Source organism: Rattus rattus, chromosome 6 (assembly GCF_011064425.1).
Source record: "Rattus rattus isolate New Zealand chromosome 6, Rrattus_CSIRO_v1, whole genome shotgun sequence".
Taxonomy (NCBI): domain Eukaryota; kingdom Metazoa; phylum Chordata; class Mammalia; order Rodentia; family Muridae; genus Rattus; species Rattus rattus.
Window position 1 is genome coordinate 150586439 of NC_046159.1, and position 24611 is coordinate 150611049.

At 43.6% G+C, this 24611-nt stretch overlaps 1 protein-coding gene across 1 annotated transcript in view; it reads right to left on the reverse strand.

Annotated features, from left to right (window-relative positions):
• Positions 1-24611, reverse strand: part of Ccdc146 (coiled-coil domain containing 146) — a 143140-nt gene that overhangs the window by 21249 nt on the left and 97280 nt on the right. The window contains exons 8-13 of the mRNA XM_032907072.1: positions 23887-24114; positions 22708-22894; positions 9120-9215; positions 8146-8316; positions 5100-5188; positions 4832-4996 (exon numbers count right to left, since the gene is read on the reverse strand). Of these exons, the coding sequence (XP_032762963.1) occupies positions 4832-4996; positions 5100-5188; positions 8146-8316; positions 9120-9215; positions 22708-22894; positions 23887-24114 (936 nt within the window). The remainder of the gene's footprint in view (positions 1-4831; positions 4997-5099; positions 5189-8145; positions 8317-9119; positions 9216-22707; positions 22895-23886; positions 24115-24611) is intronic.

The following is a 24611-nucleotide window of genomic DNA, read 5'->3' on the forward strand; positions in this document are numbered from 1 at the left end:
TATACTCATCAAAACTGGAAAAATCTGGAAGAAATGGACAATTTTCTAGACAGATACCAGGTATCAAAGTTAAATCAGGATCAGATAAACCATGTAAAAAGTCCCATAACTCCTAAAGAAATAGAATCAATCATTAAAAAAAAACCTCCCAACCAAAAAAGACCAGGACCACATGGGTTTAGTGTAGAATTCTATCAGACTTTCAAAGAAGACCTAATATCAATACTTTTCAAACTATTCCCAAAATGAAACAGAAGAAATATACCCAATTCGTTCTTTGAAGCCACAATTATACTTATACCTAAACCACACAAAGACTCTACAAAGAAAGAGAACTTCAGACCAATTTCCCTCAAGAATATTAATGCAAAATTACTCAATAAAATTCTCACAAACCAAATCCAAGAACATATCCAAACAATCATTAATTCACCATGATCAAGTAGGCTCCATTCCTGGGATGCAGGCATGGTTCAATATATGGAAATCCATCAATGTAATCCACTATATAAACAAACTCAAAGAAAAAAAACCACATGGTCATCTCATTAGATGTTGAGAAAGCATTTGACAAAATTCAACACCCCTTCATGATAAAAGTGTTGGAAAGATCAGGAATTCAAGGCCCATATCTAAACATAGTAAAAGCCATATACAGCAAACCAGTAGCCAACATCAAACTAAATGGAGAGAAACTTGAAGCAATCCTACTAAAATCAGGGACTAGACAAGGCTGCCCACTCTCTTCCTACCTATTCAACATAGTTCTTGATGTCCTAGCCAGAGCAATTAGACAACAAAAAGAGGTCAAAAGGATACAAATTGGAAAGGAAGAAGTCAAAATATCACTATTTGCAGACGATATGATAGTATACTTAAGTGACCCCAAAAATTCAACCAGAGAAATCCTAAACCTGATAAACAATTTCAGCAAAGTGGCTGGATATTAAATTAACTCAAACAAATCAGTAGCCTTCCTCTACTCAAAGGATAAATAGGCTGAGATAGAAATTAGGGAAATGACACCCTTCACAATAGTCTCAAATAATATAAAATACCGAGGTATGACTTTAACCAAGCAAATGAAAGATCTGTATGACAAGAACTTCAAGTCTCTGAAGAAAAAAATGAAGATCTCAGAAAATGGAATGATCTCCCATGCTCATGGATTGACAAGATTAATATAGTAAAAATGGCCATCTTGCCAAAAGCAATCTACAGATTTAATGCAATCCCCATCAAAATTTCATCTCAATTCTTCATTGAGTTAGGAAGAGCAATCTGCAAATTCATTAAGAATAACAAAAAACCCATGACAGCGGGGTTGGGGATTTGGCTCAGTGGTAGAATGCTTGCCTAGCAAGCGAAAGACCCTGGGTTTGGTCCCCAGCTAAAAAAAAAAAAAAAAAAAAAAAACCATGATAGTGAAAACTATTCTCAAACATAAAAGAATTTCTGGAGGCATCACCATCCCTGACCTCAAGCTGTATTACAGTACAATTGTGATTCAAACAAACAAAAACAATCAAACAAACAACTGTATGGTATTGGTACAGAGACAGGCAGGTAGATCAGTGGAACAGAATCGAAGACCCAGAAATGAACCCACACACTTATGGTCACTTGATTTTTGACAAAGGAGCAAAAACCATCCAATGGAAAAAAGATAGCATTTTCAACAAATGGTGCTGGTTCAGCTGGAGGTTAGCATGTAAATCGACCCATGCTTATCTCCTTGTGCAAATCTCAAGTCCAAGTGGATCAAAGACCCCCACATGAAACCACACACACTGAAACTGATAGAGGAGAAAGTGGGGAAGAGTCTCGAACACACGGGCACTGGGAAAAATTTCCTGACCAGAACACCAATGGCTTATGCTCTAAGATCAAGAATCAACAAATGGGACTTCATAAAATTGCAAAGCTTCTGTAAGGCAAAGGACACTGTCAATAGGATAAAACAGCAACCAATAGATTGGAAAAAGAGCTTCACCAATCCTACATCCATCTGATAGAAGGCTAATAGCTAATGTATATAAAGAACTCAAAAGTTAGGCTTCAGAGAACCAAATAATCCTATTAAAAACTGGGGTACAGAGCTAAACAAAGAATTCTCAACTGAGGAATATTGTGGCCGAGAAGCACTTAAAGAGATATTCAACATCCTTAGTCATCAGGGAAATGCTAAGATTTTACCTCACACCCATCAGAATAGCTAAGATCAAAAACTCAGGAGTTGTAAAAATATAAAAATAAAAAGGTACGGTTGTCTTTTACCTCGTTAGGTCTAGCACCTCGGTGCCCCAAGATATCTGCTAGATATCTTGGCGGAAACACATCCCAGCCGCACACTTTCCTACACTCAAACCCTCACATAAAAGAACACACAACACAATAATCTTAGATCCAATTGATAAGATATAATTGCCCACTTAAACATACAAAGCCCAGTACCATCCATCCCTTGAGAAAGTCAATAACAACCTGTAAATACACAGAACAGAATCTTAACATCACCTGCCATGGCTTCTCACCCTCTCCTCCTTCCCGTCCTAGTCTCCTCTTCTTCCTTCAAACTTCTCTCTTGCCCATCCTTCCTTCTCCAATGACAGGCCTCCTTCTATCTTGTACCTGCCCCTCACCTGTACTTTACAAATTCAATGGGGAGGTGGTTCTGGTACCTGAGTTCTGAGTACATGACTAGGCAGCTGTCCTTGGGGCAGTGAAATTAGCATCAAAATACAGCTAACTTCAGGGCAAACTACAACACTCAGGTGACAGCAGGTGCTGGCAAGGATGTGGAGAAAGAGGAATACTCCTCCATTGTTGATGGGAATGATGCAAGCTGGTACAACCACTCTGGAAATCGGTTCCTCAGAAAATTGGGCATAGAACTAACTGAGAATTCTAACTCCTGGGCACATACCCAAAAGATGCTCCAGCATATAACAAGGACACGTGCTTTACTGTGTTCATAGCAGCCTTTTTATAATAGCCAGAATCTGGAAAGAATCCAGATCTCCTTCAACAACAGAATGGATTCAGAAAATGTGGTACATTTACACAATGAAATACTACTCAGCTATTAAAAACAATGACTACATGAAATTCTTAGGCAAATGGATGGAACTAGAAAATATTATCCTGAGTGAGGAAACCCAGTAACAAAAGAACACACATGGTATACACTCACTGAAAAGTGGATAATTAGTTCAAAAGCTTGGAATACCTAAGATACAATTCACAGACTACATAAAGCTTAAGAAGAAGGAAGACTAAAATGTGGATGCTTCTGTCCTTAGAAGGAGAAACAAAATATTCACGGTAAAAATACAGGGACAAAGAGTGGAGCAGGGACTGAAGGAAAGGCCATCCAGAGACTGCCCCACCTGGGGATCCATCCCATATGCAGCCACCAAATCCAGTCACTATTGCTGATACCAAGAAGTGCTTGCTGACAGGAGCCTGGCATGGATGTCTCCTGAGAGACAGGGCCAGAGCCCTACTGATACAGATTAAGATGCTTGCAGCTAACCATCTGACTGAGCATGGGGACCCCAAGGAAGAAGTTAGAGAAAGGACTGAAGGAGTTGAAGGGTTTGCAACCCCATAGGACGAACAACAATATCAACCAACCAGACACCCCAGAGTTCCCACCACCAATCAAAGAGTACACATGGAAGGACCTATGTCTCCAGCCGCATATGTAGCAGAGGATGGCCTTGTCTGTCATCAATAGGATGAGAAGCCCTTGGTCCTGTGAAGGCTCATTTCCCCAGTAAAGGGGAATGCCAGGGTGGAGAGGTGGGTGTGGGTGGGTAGGTGGGTGTGGGAGCATCTTCATAGAAGCAGGGGGATGGAAGAGTGAGAAAAGGGGATAAGATTTGAAATGTAAATATATAAAATATCCAAGAAAAAACAAAACAAACAAAAAAAGCACACACACACACACACACACACACACACACACACACACACACACAGTTATTTTTAAATGCCTTGGCAAATTCAATGACTGGGCACTCCTAAAGTTTCCCCTGCTACCATAGGTCCAACCAGGGAAGTGGCCATTGTCCACCTACCTTAAAACTCACATGGCTGTTTGGCTTTTTTTCCCCTGCTGGTACTGCAACTCCTTCTTCTTTCCTGAGCCCCCTCCCATTCTCCCTGTGTCCTATCCCTCTTCTCCCCCGCCCTCCACCTCTCAGTGTACTTCCCCTTGCTCAGTCATTGGCTACTGGCAATTTTATTGAAAGATCAAAAACCAATTGATGGCAAGGACCTTCAGCATCAGAACCACCCCCTACAGCATGTATTTCCCCATCTCTGAATACTTTGTTTTCTTCCTTGACTACCGAGATGTTCTAGAGTGCCAGAGACAGAGAAGGCAAGGCTTTGGGAGGACACTGACTGCAGGGAACCAAGGAGTTGGCCTGGCCCGGCTGCCTTGAGAGGCTCATGTCATAGGTTTTTCAGGAGAGAGTCCACGGCTCCGGGGGCACAGGGAGAGGCTGCGCACTCCCTCAGGCAGTAAAGACGCACTTTGTGTTTCTCTGTATGTTCCTTGGAGATCAAGGAAACAGGGAAATTTGACAGGACAATTGATCTTAGGCATTAACATTATATACCCTGTAAAGTTTGCAAATGTCATTGTATCCTGGCAACTACAATTGTATTGATCCTGGAAATTGCCACTAGATTCTATTTCTGATAAATGTATAAAACATCTGATTGGCCTCAGTGTTGCTGTGGCCCCTCCAGCCGGCCGATCAGGTAACCTGGACCCCTTAAGCAAGCATGGATGCTTACGACTAGCTGTCATAACTCTTACCTTTCTTGAGTGACAGCACTGCTCCTTAAAATTTCCAGCTCGTTCAATGACATTTTGAGCCTTTCTTTTATTTCGTTTACTTTCTGATAAGATTTGTGAAGTAAGTTAACAAACTTGTTTCTTTCATTTCTGATTGCGTCATACAAGCCGGCAAATTCTTTGAGTCTGTGAAAACATGAGGCAGTTTTTAAAAATTGAAAAGTAAGTAACACCTTTCCCCCAAACAACTAAATCATGATTCTTTTTACCAAATTCTTTTTTTTTTTACCTCCGATGAATTTCACGTTTTCTTTTCCTGTATAGCCTGATTTCAAGTTTCTTTGATTTGATTTCCTTAATAATGTCGCAGTATCTTCGCTGAAATGTAAAAATTCATGTGTGAAATTCAGAAAAAAAAATAAAAAAGACAACCCAAGAACAACAACCAGGAAGCTACGCGTGATGGCCCACGTCTGTAACAGCAGCATCTAGGAAACTGAGGCATAGGATCGTAATGAATTCAGGGTCAGCCTTGTGCTGCATAGGAAGACTCTATCTCAAAAATTCAAGACCACCACTAACAAAAGCCACAGTATAAGAGTAGGCATGGAGTCTGTCAATTCTGCCTAACTTGTGTAGATGAGAGGAACAGGAGATTCCTGAGCGCTCCCTGGACAGCGGGAGTGATTCCCATCGACTACGGCTAGAGCATACTTGAGATTTCACAAGCACTGGGGAGGATAAGAGAGCCCCACAGACAGGGTGGGGGGACTACTGGGGAGGAGTGACTTAAGCCTACACCACCCAGCCAGTCTAGCACTGTGCTTACAGAGGTCAATGGAGAGGATTCACAGGAAGTTGGACCTGAACCCTCTGGCATTTTGTGAGCCACGGAGGCAATGGTTTTAAAGTGTAGTTCTGCTCATTTGTTTACTGGGTGTGTAGTTCTGCTCATTTGTTTAGTGGGTGTATTTTCCTTTATAAGAGGCTTCATGTTGAGACCAGCTGTAAAACTATACATAAATACATTAAAAAGAAAACAGCTATACCTTCAAAAATCATATATATATGTATGTATAATACATACATACTTATATATACATATGTATGTACATTCACCACTTTATACTAGTAGGCACTAGTGATGTTCTTCACATAGAAAGTGCCCTGTGGGTGCTTTCTCTGGGATAGGAAGCACTTGGCAATGGAGTGTCTGTAGGCAGGAGTCCAGGGAGGAGTAGTTTCAGTCACCCTCCATCAAGGGCAGGCAGAGCAAAGTCATTTGGCCTTGTGCCGCCAAGTCAGTGTGGGTACACAGCGATTTCATTTTGTATAGCTTTCAGTGGCAATGAAAGTCCCCAGCAGGTGACCGTGCAGACAAAGAAGAAGGCGCTGGAGTAAGATGAAGCGTCACCTACGCTGTCTTGAGTGTGACAGCAGCGTCAGTGTGAATCTCCACCTTGGCCACCTTATATCTCTTTTAAAAGAGAGATGTAGACATGACATAAAATAGTAAGATTTAACGCCTCTTTGTGGAAATACAGGTAACTACAAATAGTGTTTCGTACGGTAATTCCCAATAATGAAACACTCAAGGGACAAACTGTTTTCTTTTACGATGTCCATATTTCAAAAGGGAGAATTGTCCCATGTTTTAATATAAATTACCCCATTCAGTAATGAAATTCAGCTACCGTGGAGTAGTCACGCATAGATAACACATGGATCAGGTATTGGGAGCTATTAGAATGTGACTGCTTTGTAAACAGACCAGCTCTCTTCTACCTCTGGTAGACCTAACATTTCTGAGGAGAAAAGAGGGGATGTTTTCTAACTGGGAAATCTCACAGGGATGGAGTTGTCCCAGCCATCAGCCGGTGCTTCTGAGAGCAGTGCTCTGGACTGACCCCGGCCCCGACCCTGACTTTGGTGGCAATGAATGACCTTCTCAGACCTTGGCTGCTCCCCTCAGTCATCCTCTGCTCTTCAGCTCATGTCTGCCCAGTTTCTGGAAGGCTGTGGTCTTTCTCATCTGTTTTCTACGAGCCCAATTATCCCATGGCTCCATAGGGCTCTTGTAACAGACACCAGACTGTTTGAGGTGGGTCGAATGCCCTTACCATCTTCCCTCCACAGCTCTGCTTCGTCTGACCTCCGTTCTCTTAGGGTCTTACTTCTCAGGTGTAAGTGTGTCTAATTAAACAGTGAAAGTGGGGTCTGAATGGCTGGCTAATTTCTGGGGGTCTGTGTGACTAAAGTGTTCCCAGTTTTTTTGCTACAGAATCTATTTCATCTTAGCGCCCATCAATGCTATGTAGGTGTGACCCCTTTCTAGGGAGTGAGAAAACCCCATCCCCCTGTAAGCACTCAGAACAAGAACCGAGATTACACTTATGCACAGCCCATGCCTAGGTCTCGTGACAAATGCGTAAGCTCTGCTTTAGTAATAGCTCATACCATATTCTTTTAAAAAGATTATTATCGTTTTTTTGAAACGCAATCTTACAATGTCTCTTGGGCTAAACTTTAACTTGCTGTCGTCCTGTGTCAACTGCCTCTTGATCGAGTGTCACAGACACACATACTTCTATCGTTTGTTTGGCAAGAGATCAAAGCTCACACGGGCAAGCACTCTGGCATTGAACTGTATCCTGGCCTTTATTTACTTTAAACAAAGGACTTCTAGACACAATCCTTTTGTGGAATAACTGAGTCTAGTTTTAAAATGTTAGTTTCTGCTGTGTGTGTGTGTGTGTGTGTGTGTGTGTGTGTGTGTGTGTGTGTGTGCGCGCGCGCACGCGCATGTACACGTATGCTTGCTTTATGATTGCTGCCTGTGGCCCTTTGCAGGAGTCTGGGGCGATCCTGGGATGAAGCAGCAGCTAAGAGCATCGGGCACTGGTCCATGGGATGCCGTCTGATTACTCGTCCAATGCTCCGATCCTAAGTTGCCACCTTGGAATCTGCGGCTCTGTGACTTGCAGATTCTCTCTGTGGCTCATGGCCACCAGGGACACTCACTTCATTCTTACTGAAGTTGCCATCTTTCGGATCTCTGATTACTGTGCTGCTGCTTCTCTTTAGCCTTTAGATCTACTTTGGATAACTGGATACTGAGGGTTTTGTTTGTTTTGTTTTGTTTTGTTTTGTTTTGTTTTGTTTTGTTTTTTTCCTGGTTTGGCTTAGTTTTCCAGGGTATGACTGAGTGACCTCTGTTGTCACTGACTTTGAAAGAATGTGATGTGGAATTACCACCTTATAATGAATAATCCGTTAAGGGGAGGCTCGCTTGCGCCTGCGCAGTAATTAGCGGGCAGCCATAACAGGGCGGTTACCTGGGATTTCAGGAAGTCCTTAGCCTTTTGTTCTTTCTCTTCCATTTTGATCTGAGTCATTCGCCCGAGGTTGAACAGCACCTCACGCATAGTTTCTTGCTCCTTTAAAAGCTTGTTTTCCTCCGCAATCTGCTGCTCGACTAACTTGGCCTCGGCTTCTGACAGAGATCTCTTTTGAAAAGCACAGGGTGAGAATTCGCTTTCTGAGGGAGCCCAGCAAGGTCTGCACGGAGCCCAGCCTCTTCCTTTTGAGTTTATTAAGAGGCCAAGCCCTACGTTTGTTTCCCTTTGTTTTATGAAGGGTGGAAACTAGTGGGGTAGTGCCATCGACCCTGTCCTTACTGTGTTTTTAAATGACTAGGAGGAGTTTAAAAATATGTTTTAAAACACTTCCACAGTAGTTTGGCTGACAAAAGTTTGGAATTTAAAATCAGACATTGGTGAAACAAGGTCGACTTTTAATGCAACCAACAGCCTTTTTTTTTTTTTTTTTTAGAAACATAGCCCGGGAAAGGTTTGTCCTTTCAAACACATCCTCCCTTCTTCTCAGAAACAAACAAGCAAACGAACAAAACAGTGTGGGAATGAGCTTGAAGGTGAGGGTGGTGTGTGTATACTCATGGATATACGACACTTGGCTAGCGGGCTTGGACATTGCACTCAACCCTCAGTAAACCTCCCCAGTGGAAAAATCGGCCATTGGAAGCAGGGCTGTAACATCATACTTTTACTCTAAATATTAGTGCATATTGTATTATCTGTTTATATCATTATAAATATGAATGGGCTCCACTGTGGCATTCCCGTATACACGTACGTCAATCATCATTTGATACTTTCTGCCTCCCCAGTTTCTCCCGCCCTCCCTGCCACTTCCTGTCCCTTAGCATTCTCTTTCTGACGTGGTTTTAGGGAGCACTTTTGAGACACCATTTTATTCTCCATTCTGAGATAAACATGTGACTGATATTAACCTGCTGAGCCAGATTTCTCTTAGCCAGGTCAACCTCTTTGTGGAGCTCCTTCCTTCGCTCAGGCAATAAAAGGTCTTCTTTGGGGATAGCTTCCATCTGGAAATCAAAATTTAAAAAGGGGGCTATTATGAAAATGACATCTGATGCTTAGGGACCAACCCCTTTGCATACATTTTTAAAATGGCGGGCAAATCATGATTCCCGATCTTACAGGAATTTTGAGAATAGGGAATAACCAGAATAGGTTATAAAGTCAGTGCAAAGTAAAAGTATGAAGATCTACCAGAAATACATGATTGATTAGCTACAGATGGTTTATCCTTTCTAAATAAATCTTAATATCTAACGTTCACTGACCATTGCCTAAGTATGTTGCAGGGCTCTGAGGGCTTGGATGCACAGTCTTATCCATCCCTCACAAATGGCATGAAGCATCCAGGGGTTTGGAAGAAGAGAAAGGCAAGCTTCCTTCCTCACTGGTGCAGGTGCAAACCCAGGCTGTCAGCCAGAGAGCCTGTGATCTCCCTAGCACACCCTGCTGCCTCTTGAATTCATGGTTCAGGAACCGAGGGACCTGCGTGTGTTGGACTGTTTGTGTGAGGGTATTATATACCCAGTCTGCATTCACTTATGCAACCTTACAGGCCAAATAAACGCAGTTCTTGGTTAACAGGGAGTATAGCTTACTACTTAAATGTGGCACTTAGATAAGTGCATGTAAAATTCTTCAAAGAAAAAGTTTAATTCCTTTGTTGCTGCCAAAAGCTACAGTTTTGCCATTATGCTTCTTGCCGTATTAGTGTGTACTTTTGTCCTGTGCTGGAACACTTGGGGGGGAAAGTATTTGATAAGGAATCCCATAGTTGCTAATGAAGAAAGGCAGGATCCAAGGCTGTGGAAGGGTCATCTTGGGGTGCTAATGGCCTACTTGCCTACTTGGGACCCCATTATAAGAGCAAATGACCTGACGTGAATCTTTTCCTCTGGTGACAACATTCTTCGAGTCACTAGGGTTGTACCCAAGCCAGTATGCACAACTGGGAAAGAGCCTGTTTGGTGGTTAAATGTCACCTAACAGGATCTTTGGCTGCCCCATTCACCATCTGTAACCCAGTGCTTCTCCAGTACCATCATCTGTGCCCTCGGGTGCCCAGTGCTTCCCGATTCTCAGGGCCTCACCTATGACGGACAGCTGTCAAGAAGCAAGACGTGGTCTTGTGAAATTCATATAACACTATAAACTCTCATGTTTCCGATGAACAGATGAGTGTAGATCAAAGCAAAGGGGAAACTCGAGCAGCCTTGAGTACTTAGGAAGACTTCACGGGTGAGGCGAGATGCCTGTGAGGAAGACTCCATGTGTCTGATGTGGGGTGGGGGAGGGGAGGTAAACTAGCATCACCTGTGCAGACAGACCTAGAATGGGCTGTTCTCCATGCTCTCCTCCCTCAGGCCACAAGTCATGGCCTTGAGGCCTTAAGAGTTCCCGGGACCAGGAACTCTTAGAAAACAATGACAGAAAATCACAAACGCTTACTTAGTTTATCAACTAAAAGCTCCTAGCTAATTCTTTTCGACTCTTTCCACCATTCTGAGTGAAGTATGGACAACATCACCATGAATTGTACTCAGTCTTAATTTTTGGCTTGCGCTCTTCTAACATGATATGCGTGTATGTTTATCTTCTTCGTGGGCCATTCCACGTGCATCTGTTGCATTCTGGTTAAATTTCTTATAAAACTCACCCTCTAGTTTCTTCAGAATTGCATAGCCAGTGTTTATGGGAAAGGTCGAGAAGACGAGCGGTTGGTAGTGAGCGGAACTTCATCTACCACATTCTGCTGGGGATCAACTTTGACCTTATTATCTAAACTTTCGCTGCTGTCCTGAGTTGCAAGTGTTGGTATCAGAAACTGCTTTCACTTCCAGCAGTGACTTTAGTCACCCATGGCAACGGCCATACATCCCCAGCATACCTTTGGTTCAGCTCCCACCTTCATCTGGGAGCAGTTACAAGACATTTCAAGTAGAAGGCAGGCCTTTCCTGGCTCCTTCCTCTTTTCCTTCTCTCTCCCTTCTCTTTCTCTCTCTCTCCTCACTCTCCCCACTCCCCTGCCCCTGTCTCAGCTGTCCCAATAAACCTCTCCACATGGAACCCTGTTGGCCTGGTGAGGTTTGTCCAGACAAGAGCCATGATTTCCATCCTAACACTGGTGGCCTGTATGGGGACTAGACCTCCCCACAGCGACTATGCCTGGCCTGGCACCAGGTGCCCACCGCAGCAGCAGCAGCAGCCAACAGTGGCCTCCTTCACCGCCACCACCACTGGCACTGCCACCACCACAGAACTACCACCACCTGCTGGCTACAGGACACACAGACTTCTACGTGAGCTGCTGCCCGCCATGGTCCACCGCGTGGTGCTAGCTGTTGCCACATGAGTCATTTAGTCAGCCAGGCCCTCACCAACCACACGATTTCATGTGTCCTGCTACCAGACTGCTGAAATCCTTGCCCAAACACCGGCAGATTGGTGGGTGTTTCCTCCAGTTGGCAAGGAGGACCCCCAATTTCCCAGGTAGGGCTTGGCCAGCCTTTATGGGTAGGGGGTTGGTTCTCCACAGCCAAGGTCCAAGATAAGACTTTGACCACTGGGCGAATATCCCCTCAAAAGCAAGTCCTTGCTCCCCTCCCTGCCTGGGCTCTTGGAGCCGATTAGAAATTCCCAAGCCTGGGTAGGGATGCTTTTGGGGGGTCCAGGGCTCCCCGTACATAGCCTCTGGGAAGCTATATGAATAATTCAGTAACTCTCTAACGGATAATTTGTTGTCTCTGAGTGTAGGAGCTGCTCAGGGGGGCAGGATGCGGGACGTTTGACCTTGCTTACTACACGCCACTGCTGGGTGGGTGTCTGGCTGTGGGAAGCCTCGGGAACACCGCTCTGGTGGTGAGGAAGCACTGAGTGCGGGACACTGGTGCTGGCTTGGGGGTCCCCGGGCCTGCAAGGAGGCTGGGGCCATCAGTTTTCAGACTCTGGGCATCCAGGTGCTGCTGGGATGCTGTGGAGGAGCTGAGGAGTGGGGGCTCACCAGGCTTGGTCAAGGGGAAAGAGAGGGAGCTCTGGCTGGTCCCACAGGGAGAGTCCTTGGCTTGGCTTGAGCTTGGTGGCAGCCTCCAGTGGGAGCACAGGGCTGCAGGAGATTAGGCAGTGGCTCTATAGGTGAAAGGCTTCTCTACAGCTCCCCACAGCGGATCCCGATAAAAGAGGCAGTCCACGGTTTCAAGGCATTTATTGCCATGGTGGCAGGTGGATGAGTAAAACCGTACCCCACTTCTCAGAGTGAGCCTGAGATTAAACACCTTTTGCACAGAGGAGTGTCTGGGAAGGAAGGTTATTGGCTAACCTCCAGGCCTTTAGGTCCTCATTATAATGGAGATCTGTCTTGACCTATGTGACCTGTGGTCATGTCTTATACCTGTGGAGGGGCTTGGGGCATTTCCACAAATCTATGGAGGGCTGAAGGCTAGTGACCAGCCTGGTTTCCTGGGAATCAGTCAAAGCACCTACCGTCCCTTTCAGGGCTTGCCTCCTGGGTTCAAATCTCCTCAACCAGGAGCCAGGGTGTCTTTCACTGTCCCACAACCTGAAGGGGTCTGCACTGGGATGTCTCCTAGAAAAATTTAAGTCTCTGAAATTAATGCCCCACTTCAGGGCATCAAAACTGATACACCTTTGCAATAAGGCCTGGACCCAGTACCCATTAGACAATGGCTCCAAATGGCCACTTAACAGCACACTAGTTCCCATAATCTTAAGGGATCTTCATATATACTGCCAGCGATCTGGTAATGGAAGGAGGTCCTTTATGTTCAAACATTCATCTACCTTCACTCCCACCCCTCTCTGTGCTCCTCCTGCAGCCCCACGCAACTTCTCTTAGCTATGAGACACTCACCAGATGACAGTACAACCCTTGATCAGCTAATGAACAGTCTCCTTTCTGCCACAGGCCTGTTTCCACACCTCTGAAAACTCAAGCCACCAACTCAGTTTCTCTTTCTTACCAGGCTATCCCAGAGTCTCCTTACTCAACCTCTCCAGACCCCTATCCTCCAGTGCCAGTTGCAGGACGCTCCGATCACCCTGCATTGGTACCTACCTTCCCTCCTCCAGTCACCCACTCCAAGGTCACAGCCAAACCCCCAAGTCCTTCCCCAACAGGGACACCTGACCCAGCATCCGTCCTTCCACTAAGGGAGTTGCTGGGCTAGATGGCCTTGTCAGGGCACGTGTTCCTTCCTCACTGAATGAACTTTCTCAGACAGAAAGCAGACTGGGTTCCCATACCTCTAACTCATCCATCTTTATTAAAGAGCTTCGGTACATTAGTCAATCTTATATTTTGACTTTCCATGATGTATACATGATCCTTACTAATAATTTACTTCCTGAGGAACACCGGCGAGTTTGGGAGCAAGCAAGACTACATGCAGACGAGATCCATCAAACAGAAGGAACATACCCAATTGGACCTGAGGCAGTACCTGACCAAGATCCCTAATGGAATTATAATTCCACAGGTGGCATTTTAGCCACAGATAGATTCATACCCTGCCTCCTGTCCAGTCTTAGCAGGGAAGCCTTAAAACCAGTAAATTTTGAAAAACTCCAAGAGATCATCCAGGAAAACAGGAAACCCCATCTCAACATACGGTGAAAGCTAAAGAGGGGGCCCCTTACTCTACAGGCAGAAGTTTTGGTGCTGCCCTTCAAAGTGTACCAGGTAAGGCATGAGGAGGCTTGGACACAAAAATACCATTTGCTGGCTAAGGCTGTCCGACCAGCCCTAGTTACTGCCCTGGACTCCTGACCTTCTAAGGCTAAGACACCACCAGGTTCCTGCTACAAATGTGGTCAGAAAGGTCACTGGGTGAGGGCTTGTCCTAACTTCCACAAGCCAAAGGGGTCATGACTTGGTGTCATCAGGAGGGACATTGGGCTGTCAATTGAACATCACTCCTGGATAACCCTCCAGCTGATCTCCTAGGCTTGGCTATGGATGACTAAAGGGGCCCGAGCTCCCTTGACCTGACCACTGCCATCACCATCGGGGAGCCCCAGCTGGCCATCATGGTATGTTGGTGGCCCATCTCCTTCCTCTTGGACACTGGGGCTACCTACTCAGTCCTAACGGAGTTTTGGGGACCCACTTCTCTCTCTCATTCTCCTATTGACAGGGTAGGAGGACAACCTTACCTTCCTCACCAAACCCCACTGCTTAGTTGCATTTTTAGGGGTGTACCTCTCACCCATTCCTTTTTGGTAGAGCCAACATGTCCACCCCCTTATTGGGAAGGGATCTTCCAGCTAAGTTGGGAGCCTCTGTTTCCTTTGCTCCACCCATTCGCCCAAACCCAAGCTCACCAGCTTCTTCTGCTCCTTCTTCTAGCCAGTCAACCTGCTAACACAAACATGGTGCTTCCTTTACCAGCTTCTCAGGTAGACCTCTGAGTCTGTGAGGTCCAGAACCCCTCTGTTGCTAAACAAACAATCTTTCCAAATAGAGTCTGGAAGCTGTTCCATTGCCGGATGCCAGGAACTGATCCAATTGCTGTCATCTCTGTATCAGTTATACCGTCTAAATATTATGATCTCTTGCTTTTGCTTTGATCAGACAAAAGATGATTGCAAAAAAATGGCCAGGCAAATATGGCGGCTGTCCATATTGGTCTTGTCAGATACATATGCTTGGATCACAGACTAATCACTTCTATCAACAACACAAGACACTCTTTTTCTACATACATGACCCATAGAATCCCAGAAACAAATGGATTCTTTGGCAGCTGTGGTGCTTCAGAACCAACAGGGGCTGGATGTCCTGACAGTTAAAGAAGGTAGTGTTTGCCTGTTCCCTCCAAGAATAATGCTGTTTCTATGTCAACCAGTCTGGGATAGTGAGAAATAAAATCCAGGAGCTACAATCAGACATGCAGAATTTCAAGGAATGTGAGACCTCCAATTCTTGGACTTTCAAAAACCCTATGTGGAAGTAGATACTCCCTTTCATAACACCTTTCCTAGTCATCTTCCTGGCATTACTACTAGCTTCCTGACTCATTAACCGTGTCTCTACATTCCTTCAATAACAGATACAGAAATTTTCTAACCAAACTATTAATCAGTTCCTGTTACCAGCTGTTGTCCATGAAGGAGCCTGATACGAACATTTACCAAGTGGACTCTGATGGTGAAAGTCAGCTATACCTCGAAATTGACAACCCCCGAGACAGCAGGAAGTAGCCTAAGAGACATGGCGCTCCTATTCCCCTTTTACCATCAGCTTCCCCCCTCCCCTTTTCCTTCTTCTTTTTATGGTAAGACAAAGGGAGGTATGCTGGTATCAGGAACTGGCTTTCGCCTCCAGCAGTGATGTCACGTGGCCACCTGTACATATGTTGTCATGGCAATGGTCATACATTCTTTAGTTCAGCTTCCACCTTCACCGGGGAACAGTTATGTCACATCGAATAAAAGGCAGACCTTTCCTGTCCCCTTCCTCTTCTCTTTCTCTCCTCTTTCTCCCCCCCCCTTCTTCTTCCTCTCTTGCCACCCCCTTGTCTCTGCCACCCAATAAACCTCTCCATGTGGAACCGTGTTGTCCTGGTGTGGTTTGTCCGGACTTGAGCTGTGATTTCCATCCCAACAGCAAGTACCTAGGAGTCCTCAGACTTCTTTGTCACAGGGTGAGGGTGACTGTATGAGCAGGGGACTGTATGGACCAGTGAAATGGGAAGACCCCTGGGTAAGGCTCTTTTCATGTTCAAAGACTGAATGTGGTAACCCAGACCCAGAGAGTCAAATGCCACAGCTTCTCTCTCCTCTGCAGTTCCTAGCTCAGGATCTTTAGATGTGAGTGTATTACCCAGAGTAACTGTAGATATCGGAATGTATAAAGCAGGCCACGGAGAAAGGTTGTGTGTGGCTGTGTGTGGTTGTGGGTGTCAGGAGTTCCAGAGAGGACAATAGTAGGACATAATTGTTGTGAGGGAAGAAATGGGAAAAACTAGTGGTGGAGGCTTAGCTGAGGATAGGGTGGGGTGGGGGAACAACTCAGAGAGAAAGGGAAGAGGGAGGGATAAATGACACTACTGATACTTGAAAATCCATATGGAATGATATGATTTATCAAATTACATATCCTATCTACATGTATGTATATATAAATCTATATATCTATATATCTATATCTATATACACATGGCGTGTGTGTGTGTGTGTGTGTGTGTGTGTGTGTGTGTGTGTATGTGTGTGTGTTTACTGAAATTATAGTACTTGCAGTGACAAAGTTCTCTCCCAAACCATAGACTATCAGTTACGGGAAACCTTTTGAATTGCTGGTCAGAGGAGTCAAGAGATTCCACCCCAAAACAATAGAGGTTATTGCTGCTGCACTTGCTTGCCTTTCAGAGAAAGAAGACAAAACCCTATTGCTGCCCACACACACTTCAGACACAGGACTTGGAGGAATTGAGCTAGACCTGAACTGGAAGCCTCCACCCCAAGGACTAGCTCTCACAGTAACAAAAGGAGCTGCCAAGGGAGAAAACCAATCAGTAGTCTTATGCAGCTATGATGCCTGTGAACCACAATGACCAGAATGCCAAGATATTTAGAAAGGTACAGTAGTGGCCCATATCCTGGGGTGGTCACAACTACTCCATTGGATGTAAGACCTTCAATAGGAGGGAATTTGTGCCTACTTCATGACTACTCATGACTGATGAGGTCACTGACCCCAGAGGAAAACCTACTGTCACCTGTTTCTTAAGCCAGGATAATTTCTAACTTCACACTAAATACTTGTCATGACAGCCATGGAGAAGTGTGGCTCTCACCCTCATCAAGAAGCTCCTTTGTGCAGCAGACAGAGAGCATCACAGAAGGCTGCAGATGGCCAGACTGCAGAGAACAACCAAGGGAGGGGTGCCCAGGCACCAGTAGATACATCTGCAGCACAACCCTGCAGCTGAGGCCCAGAGGAAGAGGCCAGAAAGACTGAAATCCAGAGGACTGGGACATCTGCAACACAGGGACTTCTAAAAAGATTTCCGAAAAGAAGACACAAACTAGAGGGAGGAAAGAGGATTGAGGAGGAGTGGATCTGGGGGAGCTGGAGGGGAGAGTAGGGATGAATACAATTAGAATACGTGGCAAATCCTCAAAGACATGGCCAGCCAAGCTGGTCATCACTTTCTAGTGGAATGGTCATCTTGTGACCATTGAGAAGAAATATAGTAAAGATGGCCAAGAGAGTGCTAAAAGAATTCTGGGCTTTTTGTGATGTGCAATTACTCGATGTACCCACATCTAGAGTTTTTATTATGTGAATAAAATGTTCCCTTGTTTAGGAGAGCTACACTACTTTTCTGTTACTCACTGAAACCAAGCTGCAAGCCTAACTGATGTCTTTCAAAAGGAAATCTTCTGAAGGTCATCTCCAAAATCTGCCAGAAGTCATGCTGAAGTCTCCACTGAGTGCCAGACAAACATCTTCTCAACTTCGAGATCCAAGATGACTTAAAACACCTAGGATTGATTTTGAGCCCAAATTGCACATATCCTCAAGTTTTATATGATTGTGTATGTTTAGTTCTTAGATTTGGTTTTTATTTTATGTTTAAAATGTATTCATCGTACCCATACAGTAGACCTACATAAAAATAATTTAAAAAATCTTTCCTGTTCCACCTTGCTACCAACGCTGCTCCCTAGAAGTTTCTGTTAATGGCTGGGCAATGTTCTTAGAGATATTTTCAATGCATGAGAAACAAGTTATACTGTTGTAAAAGTTAGGATGTTAGACATTTTTCTCTTGCAGTAAACATCCCAGTTGAGATCAGTGAATCTCAGCATAAAGTGTAATAGATATTTACCTGAAACTTTCCAAACACTTTTGAGGCTGTCTTGAATTTGTGGGAGGGTCCTTGTTATAAATCAGAGACCACAGGGAAGCAGATAACTAAAGGCTAAAGACTAGCTGAAGCTTCATGTTCACCATTTGCCCTCCCTTCTGGATTGAACATAAGTATGAAAAGTCCAGTGGAAGTGACTGCTATGATGGTCCTTATTTCTGATTATTTCCAGCTCTGGGCAGTGACCAGACATCAGGTCTGGGAAGAACTTAACTGTTACAGACACTGTAGTAGTAGGGCTTGAACTCAGTGAGAGAAGCAGCTTCTAATATATTTACATTCCAGTTTTATATCCCATGGGTGTTATTTTGAATTTGATGGGTAGTTGTGTCATTATATAGTTTTTGATTTTTAAGAATACAACAACTTGAGTATTCCACTGCAAACCCCACCTAGTCAAAAGCCTTTCCTCGAGTTTTGTGTGTAGTCAGATCAATGTCATAAGAGGCCTTACCACTGGAAGACAGTTCCCAGTTAGCTCTACGGTGCCTGCTCATGGGATATTGGAGGGCAGATTCCAATGAGGACAAGACAAAGTAAGCAAGCAAGCAAACAAACAGACAGACAGACAGACAAATTACAGAGACCAGGAAAAGGTAGTTTGAAGAAAATTAATGGCTTTCATGAGATACCACAAGACAGGAAATACTACAGAAAAAGAGCTCGAGCTGGGCTTGGGGACTCTGACTGGGAATTCCAGCACTTGGGAGGCTGACACAGGAAGACCACTAGTTTGAAGGTCTGACTACAGAGTGAAACTCTGTCTCAAAAAAAAAAACAAAACCAAAAAAAACAAAAAACAAAAAACAAAAAAAACCCCAAAACAACAAACAAAACCAAACACAAACAAATAAATAAAAATAAGCCAAAAAAATTGCAGAAAAGAAACCTTCAGGCTAGAGTTATAGTCCACCATTGTGAAGCCCTGAATTCAATCCCAGCTGCTGAGAACACAACAAGAAGACCCTCAAAGAGTTTATGGGAAGGTTTGTTATGATAGCAGGATGAAAGAGAAGGGCCAGAAGGAAATGTTGAGGTGATCCAGCTTGTAGCAAAATGACAAAAATGAATGCAAAAATAAAGAGAAAAAGAAATTAGAGAACTCTTTCCTAAGGCCCAACATTTACATAAGAGGGCCCTCGGAAAGACAGAATAGAAGAAAAATGGAGGAGATAAAATTAAAGACATAGTTCAAGATGGTTGAAGAACTGAGTCTCTGACAAGAGTAAAGATAAAGGATTTACTTGTGAGACTATCATTGCAAAATTTAAAAATACTGGAGTTAACAAAAAGAACCTATAAGCTTCAAGCATGGGAAACAAAAGGTTTAGAGCAAAGGATCAAAATCATGACATCAAACTCTCTTTAATAAAGACTCAACAAACTAGAAGACATCTGCCCAATGTCTTAGTCTGAAGGCAATTATTTCTGACCTAAGATTCCACATCCAGTTAAATATTAATTATGTATTCTGATAGTGAAGGGAAAATAGTTTTCCATTATGCATTTTTGAAACACAAGTCATTTTCCACCTTCCTTTTCTCAAGAAACTACTAGAAATCGTGTTTCCCCCACAGGTTGGGAGTGATCCAAGAGAGGGAAAAAATGCATGTAATATGAGATCCAATAAAGAGGAGAGGATGGCACTTTGCAGAGGTGACATAGTAAGGGTTCCAAGATGAGTGTGGGACAGGAAGTACTTAAAGAAAGAAGATTAGTCTGAAACAGGCCAGAAGCTACATCAGAGAGGCAGCCATCTGGTATACCAGACAGAGCCGGCCAGCCTGCCACTCACAGCTGGGCCTTGGTATTCTGTTGAACAGCGACAATTTCACAGAGCATCAACTTCAGAGAAAGCCATTCTGTGATTTTGCTGGAATGAGATGAAACAAAACCACTCCATAATAGTGTTTAATATAAACCAAAATATGAACATTGCCCAGGCCACAAAAATGTCCTATACATTCTCCACTTACAACCTTCTCTTCCAATTATAGCCCTCCTCCATCGAGTCTTTTCTCTTTTGAATACTATGTCTTGTTAATACAGTCAATCAGAATTACTCTCATTTCCTGGCAACATGTAAACTCATGACAGAGTCTCTTTCTTTAAACTGTCTCCCCAACACATACCATATGGCCAAAGGCTATCAGTCTTTTCCAGGGCCCTCTACTGAGACTTCCACAGTTTGCTCTCCTTGGTTGAAATGTGAAATAACTCAACTGATTTGATTATTGGTGTGTTCCTTTGGTTGTTAGAGGTCATTGGCAGCGATTAGAAGCCATTTCGACAAGATATTATGTAAATAGATTTTAAATGTGCTTTAATTCCTAAGGAAATGTGGGCAGTTGAGGAGAGTTTGGAATTAAACTAGTGATCACAGGGAAAACATGCAAATAAGAATTAGTATGTTCATGAAGTCTCAGAAATGTACAATTTGTAGAAGAGTCAATTATGCTTTTACTCAGTTGTATGGAGACATAACTTGTTCATAGCAGTGTAACTACCAAATTCTGAGGTATCTAAAATTACACAATATTTGGTACCTGGAGGGGAAAAAATGTGTGGTGTGGATAGGGGCCTAAAAGAAAGTCACGTCATTGTCTTCTACAGTAAAAATTATAAGATCAGTTGTCAAAAATGATTCCACATCCCATTAAACATTATTTAGCTATGCTTCTCATAAGGAGAAAATATTTTCTATTATACATTTTCTGACACACAGCTATTTTCCATTCTCATTCTCAGGGTCCTACCAGAAGGCATGCTTGCTTTCTCCTGCACCAGCATTTGAACTAGAAGCATGTTGCATACCATATGAAGAGATCTCAAAAAAATTAAGCTGAAGTAATAGCATTGAATTAAGAAGAGAACTTGACTAAAGTCAGGGATTCTTTCCTTCCTAGTCTGTGTGTTCAGAAGTTCCAATTGAACATCTGATGTGCTGTGTGCTAGGCTATGCAGTATCTTGTCATTAGTCAACCTTTCAATAAGAGTAACTTGTGAAGTGATGTTAAGATCAGGCTTAGAGGAGTTAGACTTACAAAGGTAAGTGGAGTGAGGGTCTGCAAAGGCTCTGGCACCATCTGGGAACAGTAAGAGTGTTAGTTCCCATGGTGCTCTACTAAGGCAAGGATGGCAGGTCTACTCTTTTCAGTATATCATTGAAAGGATAAGGAAGGGTAAACCCAACCAGTCAGTATCTAAAATGTGGAAACAAGAACAATGAACACTGGCAAATCTAAAGGAAGAAATAAAGGGGAGAAAATAGAATATAAGCGTATGGGGTAAAGAACCTGCTGTGGAGTGGCCGTAGTCCAAGGCTACCAACAATGGCAGTATACGTTAACATCTGAGCAAAAGACTAGAATGAAAGGTGTTATCTTCTCTGGCCAGATCGCAAGAGTGTGGCCGTGCATGAGACACATATCAACAAGGATACTGAGAGGCTGAATGGAAACAACACCACAACTGGAGCTAGAGACAGTTGTGAACCACCACGTGGGTACTGGGAATGGATCCCTTTTTCCCTGCCCTCTGAAGAGGAGCTGGTGTTCTTAATCACATGGCCATCATCACTTGAGCCCAGTGACAAGGCTTCTATGGTTAAGTATTTCTCCCACCTTACAGCACCTCATTTCATAACATCCTTCCACAGTTAACACAGGCGAGGGAAAGAGCTAGAAGGCCTCACACAGGCAACAAAATGCCCCGAGCTAAAAATGGCATGTCACTTCTTCCTACAATGTGCACTGTCCTGACCTAATAGTTATGTGACTTCTTAAAAGCAAAGGACAATACAATGTAAATTTTTCAGGAAGCCAGGAGAAGAGTATCAGGTACAGGTTAGGTTCTGACATGCTTCCAAGAGTTGGAAATGGCTGTTTACTTCCAAGGTCATGAACACCCTCAAGGTCCTAGAACATGGTAATTCTGAAGATAACGGGTTCTGTGTAAACCAGCTGTCTCATCTCAGAGACCTGACCCCATTTTCATCAAAGAATGCACCAACACAGCCGTCAGCATAAGGTGTGCTCTCTGCAGGACCTTTCCTGAGCATGGTGTATGTGTATCAGATGCTGTCTGAAGGAAATGAGCCTCCCAGATAGCAAGGGCAAACTGGGAACAGAGGTAGTCATATGATACCCTATTACTTCAAGCATCCTCTCACTAGAGTCTACTTCTGGTGATGTACAAAAAAGTCAGGCAGCTTAATAATGGATCCTTTAGCTAGTAGTCCAGATAACCAACTGACTATAGACATTTATGCAAACAGATCTGCTCCTTAACCGCCAGATCTGACACTTAAACCCATAAAATTAGATTTGCCCTACTATATACTATATACTGTATACTATATACTGTATACAGGCCTAGTATTCCAAATTGGCTGGACCAATTACTTCTTTGCCAATCAAAACAAAACATTTGACTAGTCTTGGGCTAGAAAAGACATGGACAATAATACGGGGCTAGCAGCAGTCTAATGTAACACATCCTCAAATTTCCACCCCATTGTCCCTTTTTTCTGTTAATGGCCAAAGTACAACACTTTTACTTTCATAGAGCGCCTTGAGCTTAAAACATGGAGAGGGCATATTTTCATACCCACCTCTAGTAGAAGCCTCTGATTCAAGGCTTGAGCCTGAGAGAGCGCATCCAAGGACACTTTAAGGAGCAGCTCTGTCTTCTTCAGATTCCGAAAATCTTTTTCTTTCTCTCGTTGCTTACGAGAAAGTTCATCATGGTAATTCTGCTTGTCCATGAGGCAGTTTCGTAGATTGATGTCCAAGATCCCTCTGTTCGGATCAAGGGTGAAGATCAAAATCACTTGTCTCATACGGTTTGCTAAGCTCATCAACGGCAGCATGCTCAAGTTTACATGCAGAATTTTTTTCACATGACAACCATAAATCATAAGTGAGACCCAGAGCAGCCACTTTTGAGTGTTGGTATCATTTGGAAGTATAATCTTATAAATTGCCTAAATGTAATGGTAGGCTGGGAGACACGGGTTTCAAGTTTCCTTCCTTGAAATTCTACTTTAGCATAGGAAGTAGAATAAAGGCCAGTGGTAGAACGATTGCCTACCAGGGCAAAGTCCCAGCTTCAATTTCTAGCACTTAAGAAAAGTCAGGGTCTAGGAGAGTCTGCAGTTGTTAAAGGGCTTGAGCCCCCTGCATTCATGTAACACACTGTGACTGGTGGAACCCGCTTATATTCTGAGTGCTGGGGAGGCAGAGATTACCAGATCTCTGGAGCTCGCTAGCTGGCTAACCTAGCCTAATCAGGGAATCCAAGGTCCTAAGGAGAGGCTCTGTCTGAAAAGGTAAGGTGGATGACAAAGGGAAACCTCTGGTTTCCACGAGCTCCTGAATACATGTGTATAACCTACCCACACATACACAGACTCAGAAGTAAGGTGTTCCAGTAAGGGATCACACCATGAAATCTCCCTCATCCAGAGAACACTGGGATCATGTTAGAAATTCTACTCACTGATTGGTAAAACTCTGAATTACATAGCATATTTTGGCAATATAATTCCCTTACAGCCAACAATGGCTTTTATTCTTAAATTCAGAACTATAGAATTGAGGAAAATTTAATTGAAGAATAGGAAAAAAACTTTCAAAGTGCTTTGATAATATATTTAATTAATGGTTAAAAATTGATTTAAAATTCTACAACTTGCTATTAAAACAGCATATAATCAATTGCTAATGTTTTGACTCTTCAGGACATCATTGATTAAAATTTAGGTGACAGAATGTGCAGAAATATAAGTAACCTTTCAGCTAGCGAGGAGGCTTCATTCTCTTTGGTTAATTCCAATAGCTTAAGCAGTTGGCCATATTCTCGTTCTTTGACTTCTAGTAAGGTTCGCTTGCCCTCAACTTCCTTTATTGTGTCATCCCTCTCTTCCGCAAGAGCACTGACTTTGTTTTCAAGCTTCTTCAAAGACTCACTGAGCTCTTTCAACTCAAATTCCAAGACAACATTTTTCTTCTCTGTTTCTCTGTAGGGAACACACACGGAAGCAGAAGTAAGAGGGCTTATTTTGAGTTCATACTGTCTCTGTTATCAGGCAAAAATATACTAGTCACAAGTTCACTGAGCTTAGAAGTATGTGAAGGTCAAAGATAGGAGCTACTTGGAGGTGTGATCATTAGCTTTCTTCATCAATTTGAATCACATGGGAAGAGAGTCTAGGTGAGGAACAATCTACGTTGGGTTGGCCAATGAGTATGATGTCTGTGGGAGACTGTCTTAAGTAAATTGTTGTGGGAAGACACAGCCCAATGTGAGTGGCCCCATTCCTTAGGCAGGGAGGTCCTAAATTGCATAAGGGGGAAGAAATCTAGCTGAGTAAAGCAAGCAGGAGAGCATATGTGCTTTCACATCTCTCTGCCCTTGACTGTGGGTGTAGCATGATCACTGTTGGAAATTCCTGCTTTGACATCCACACGATGATGGATTGTATCCTGGAAATGTAAGCTGGAACAAACTGGTTTC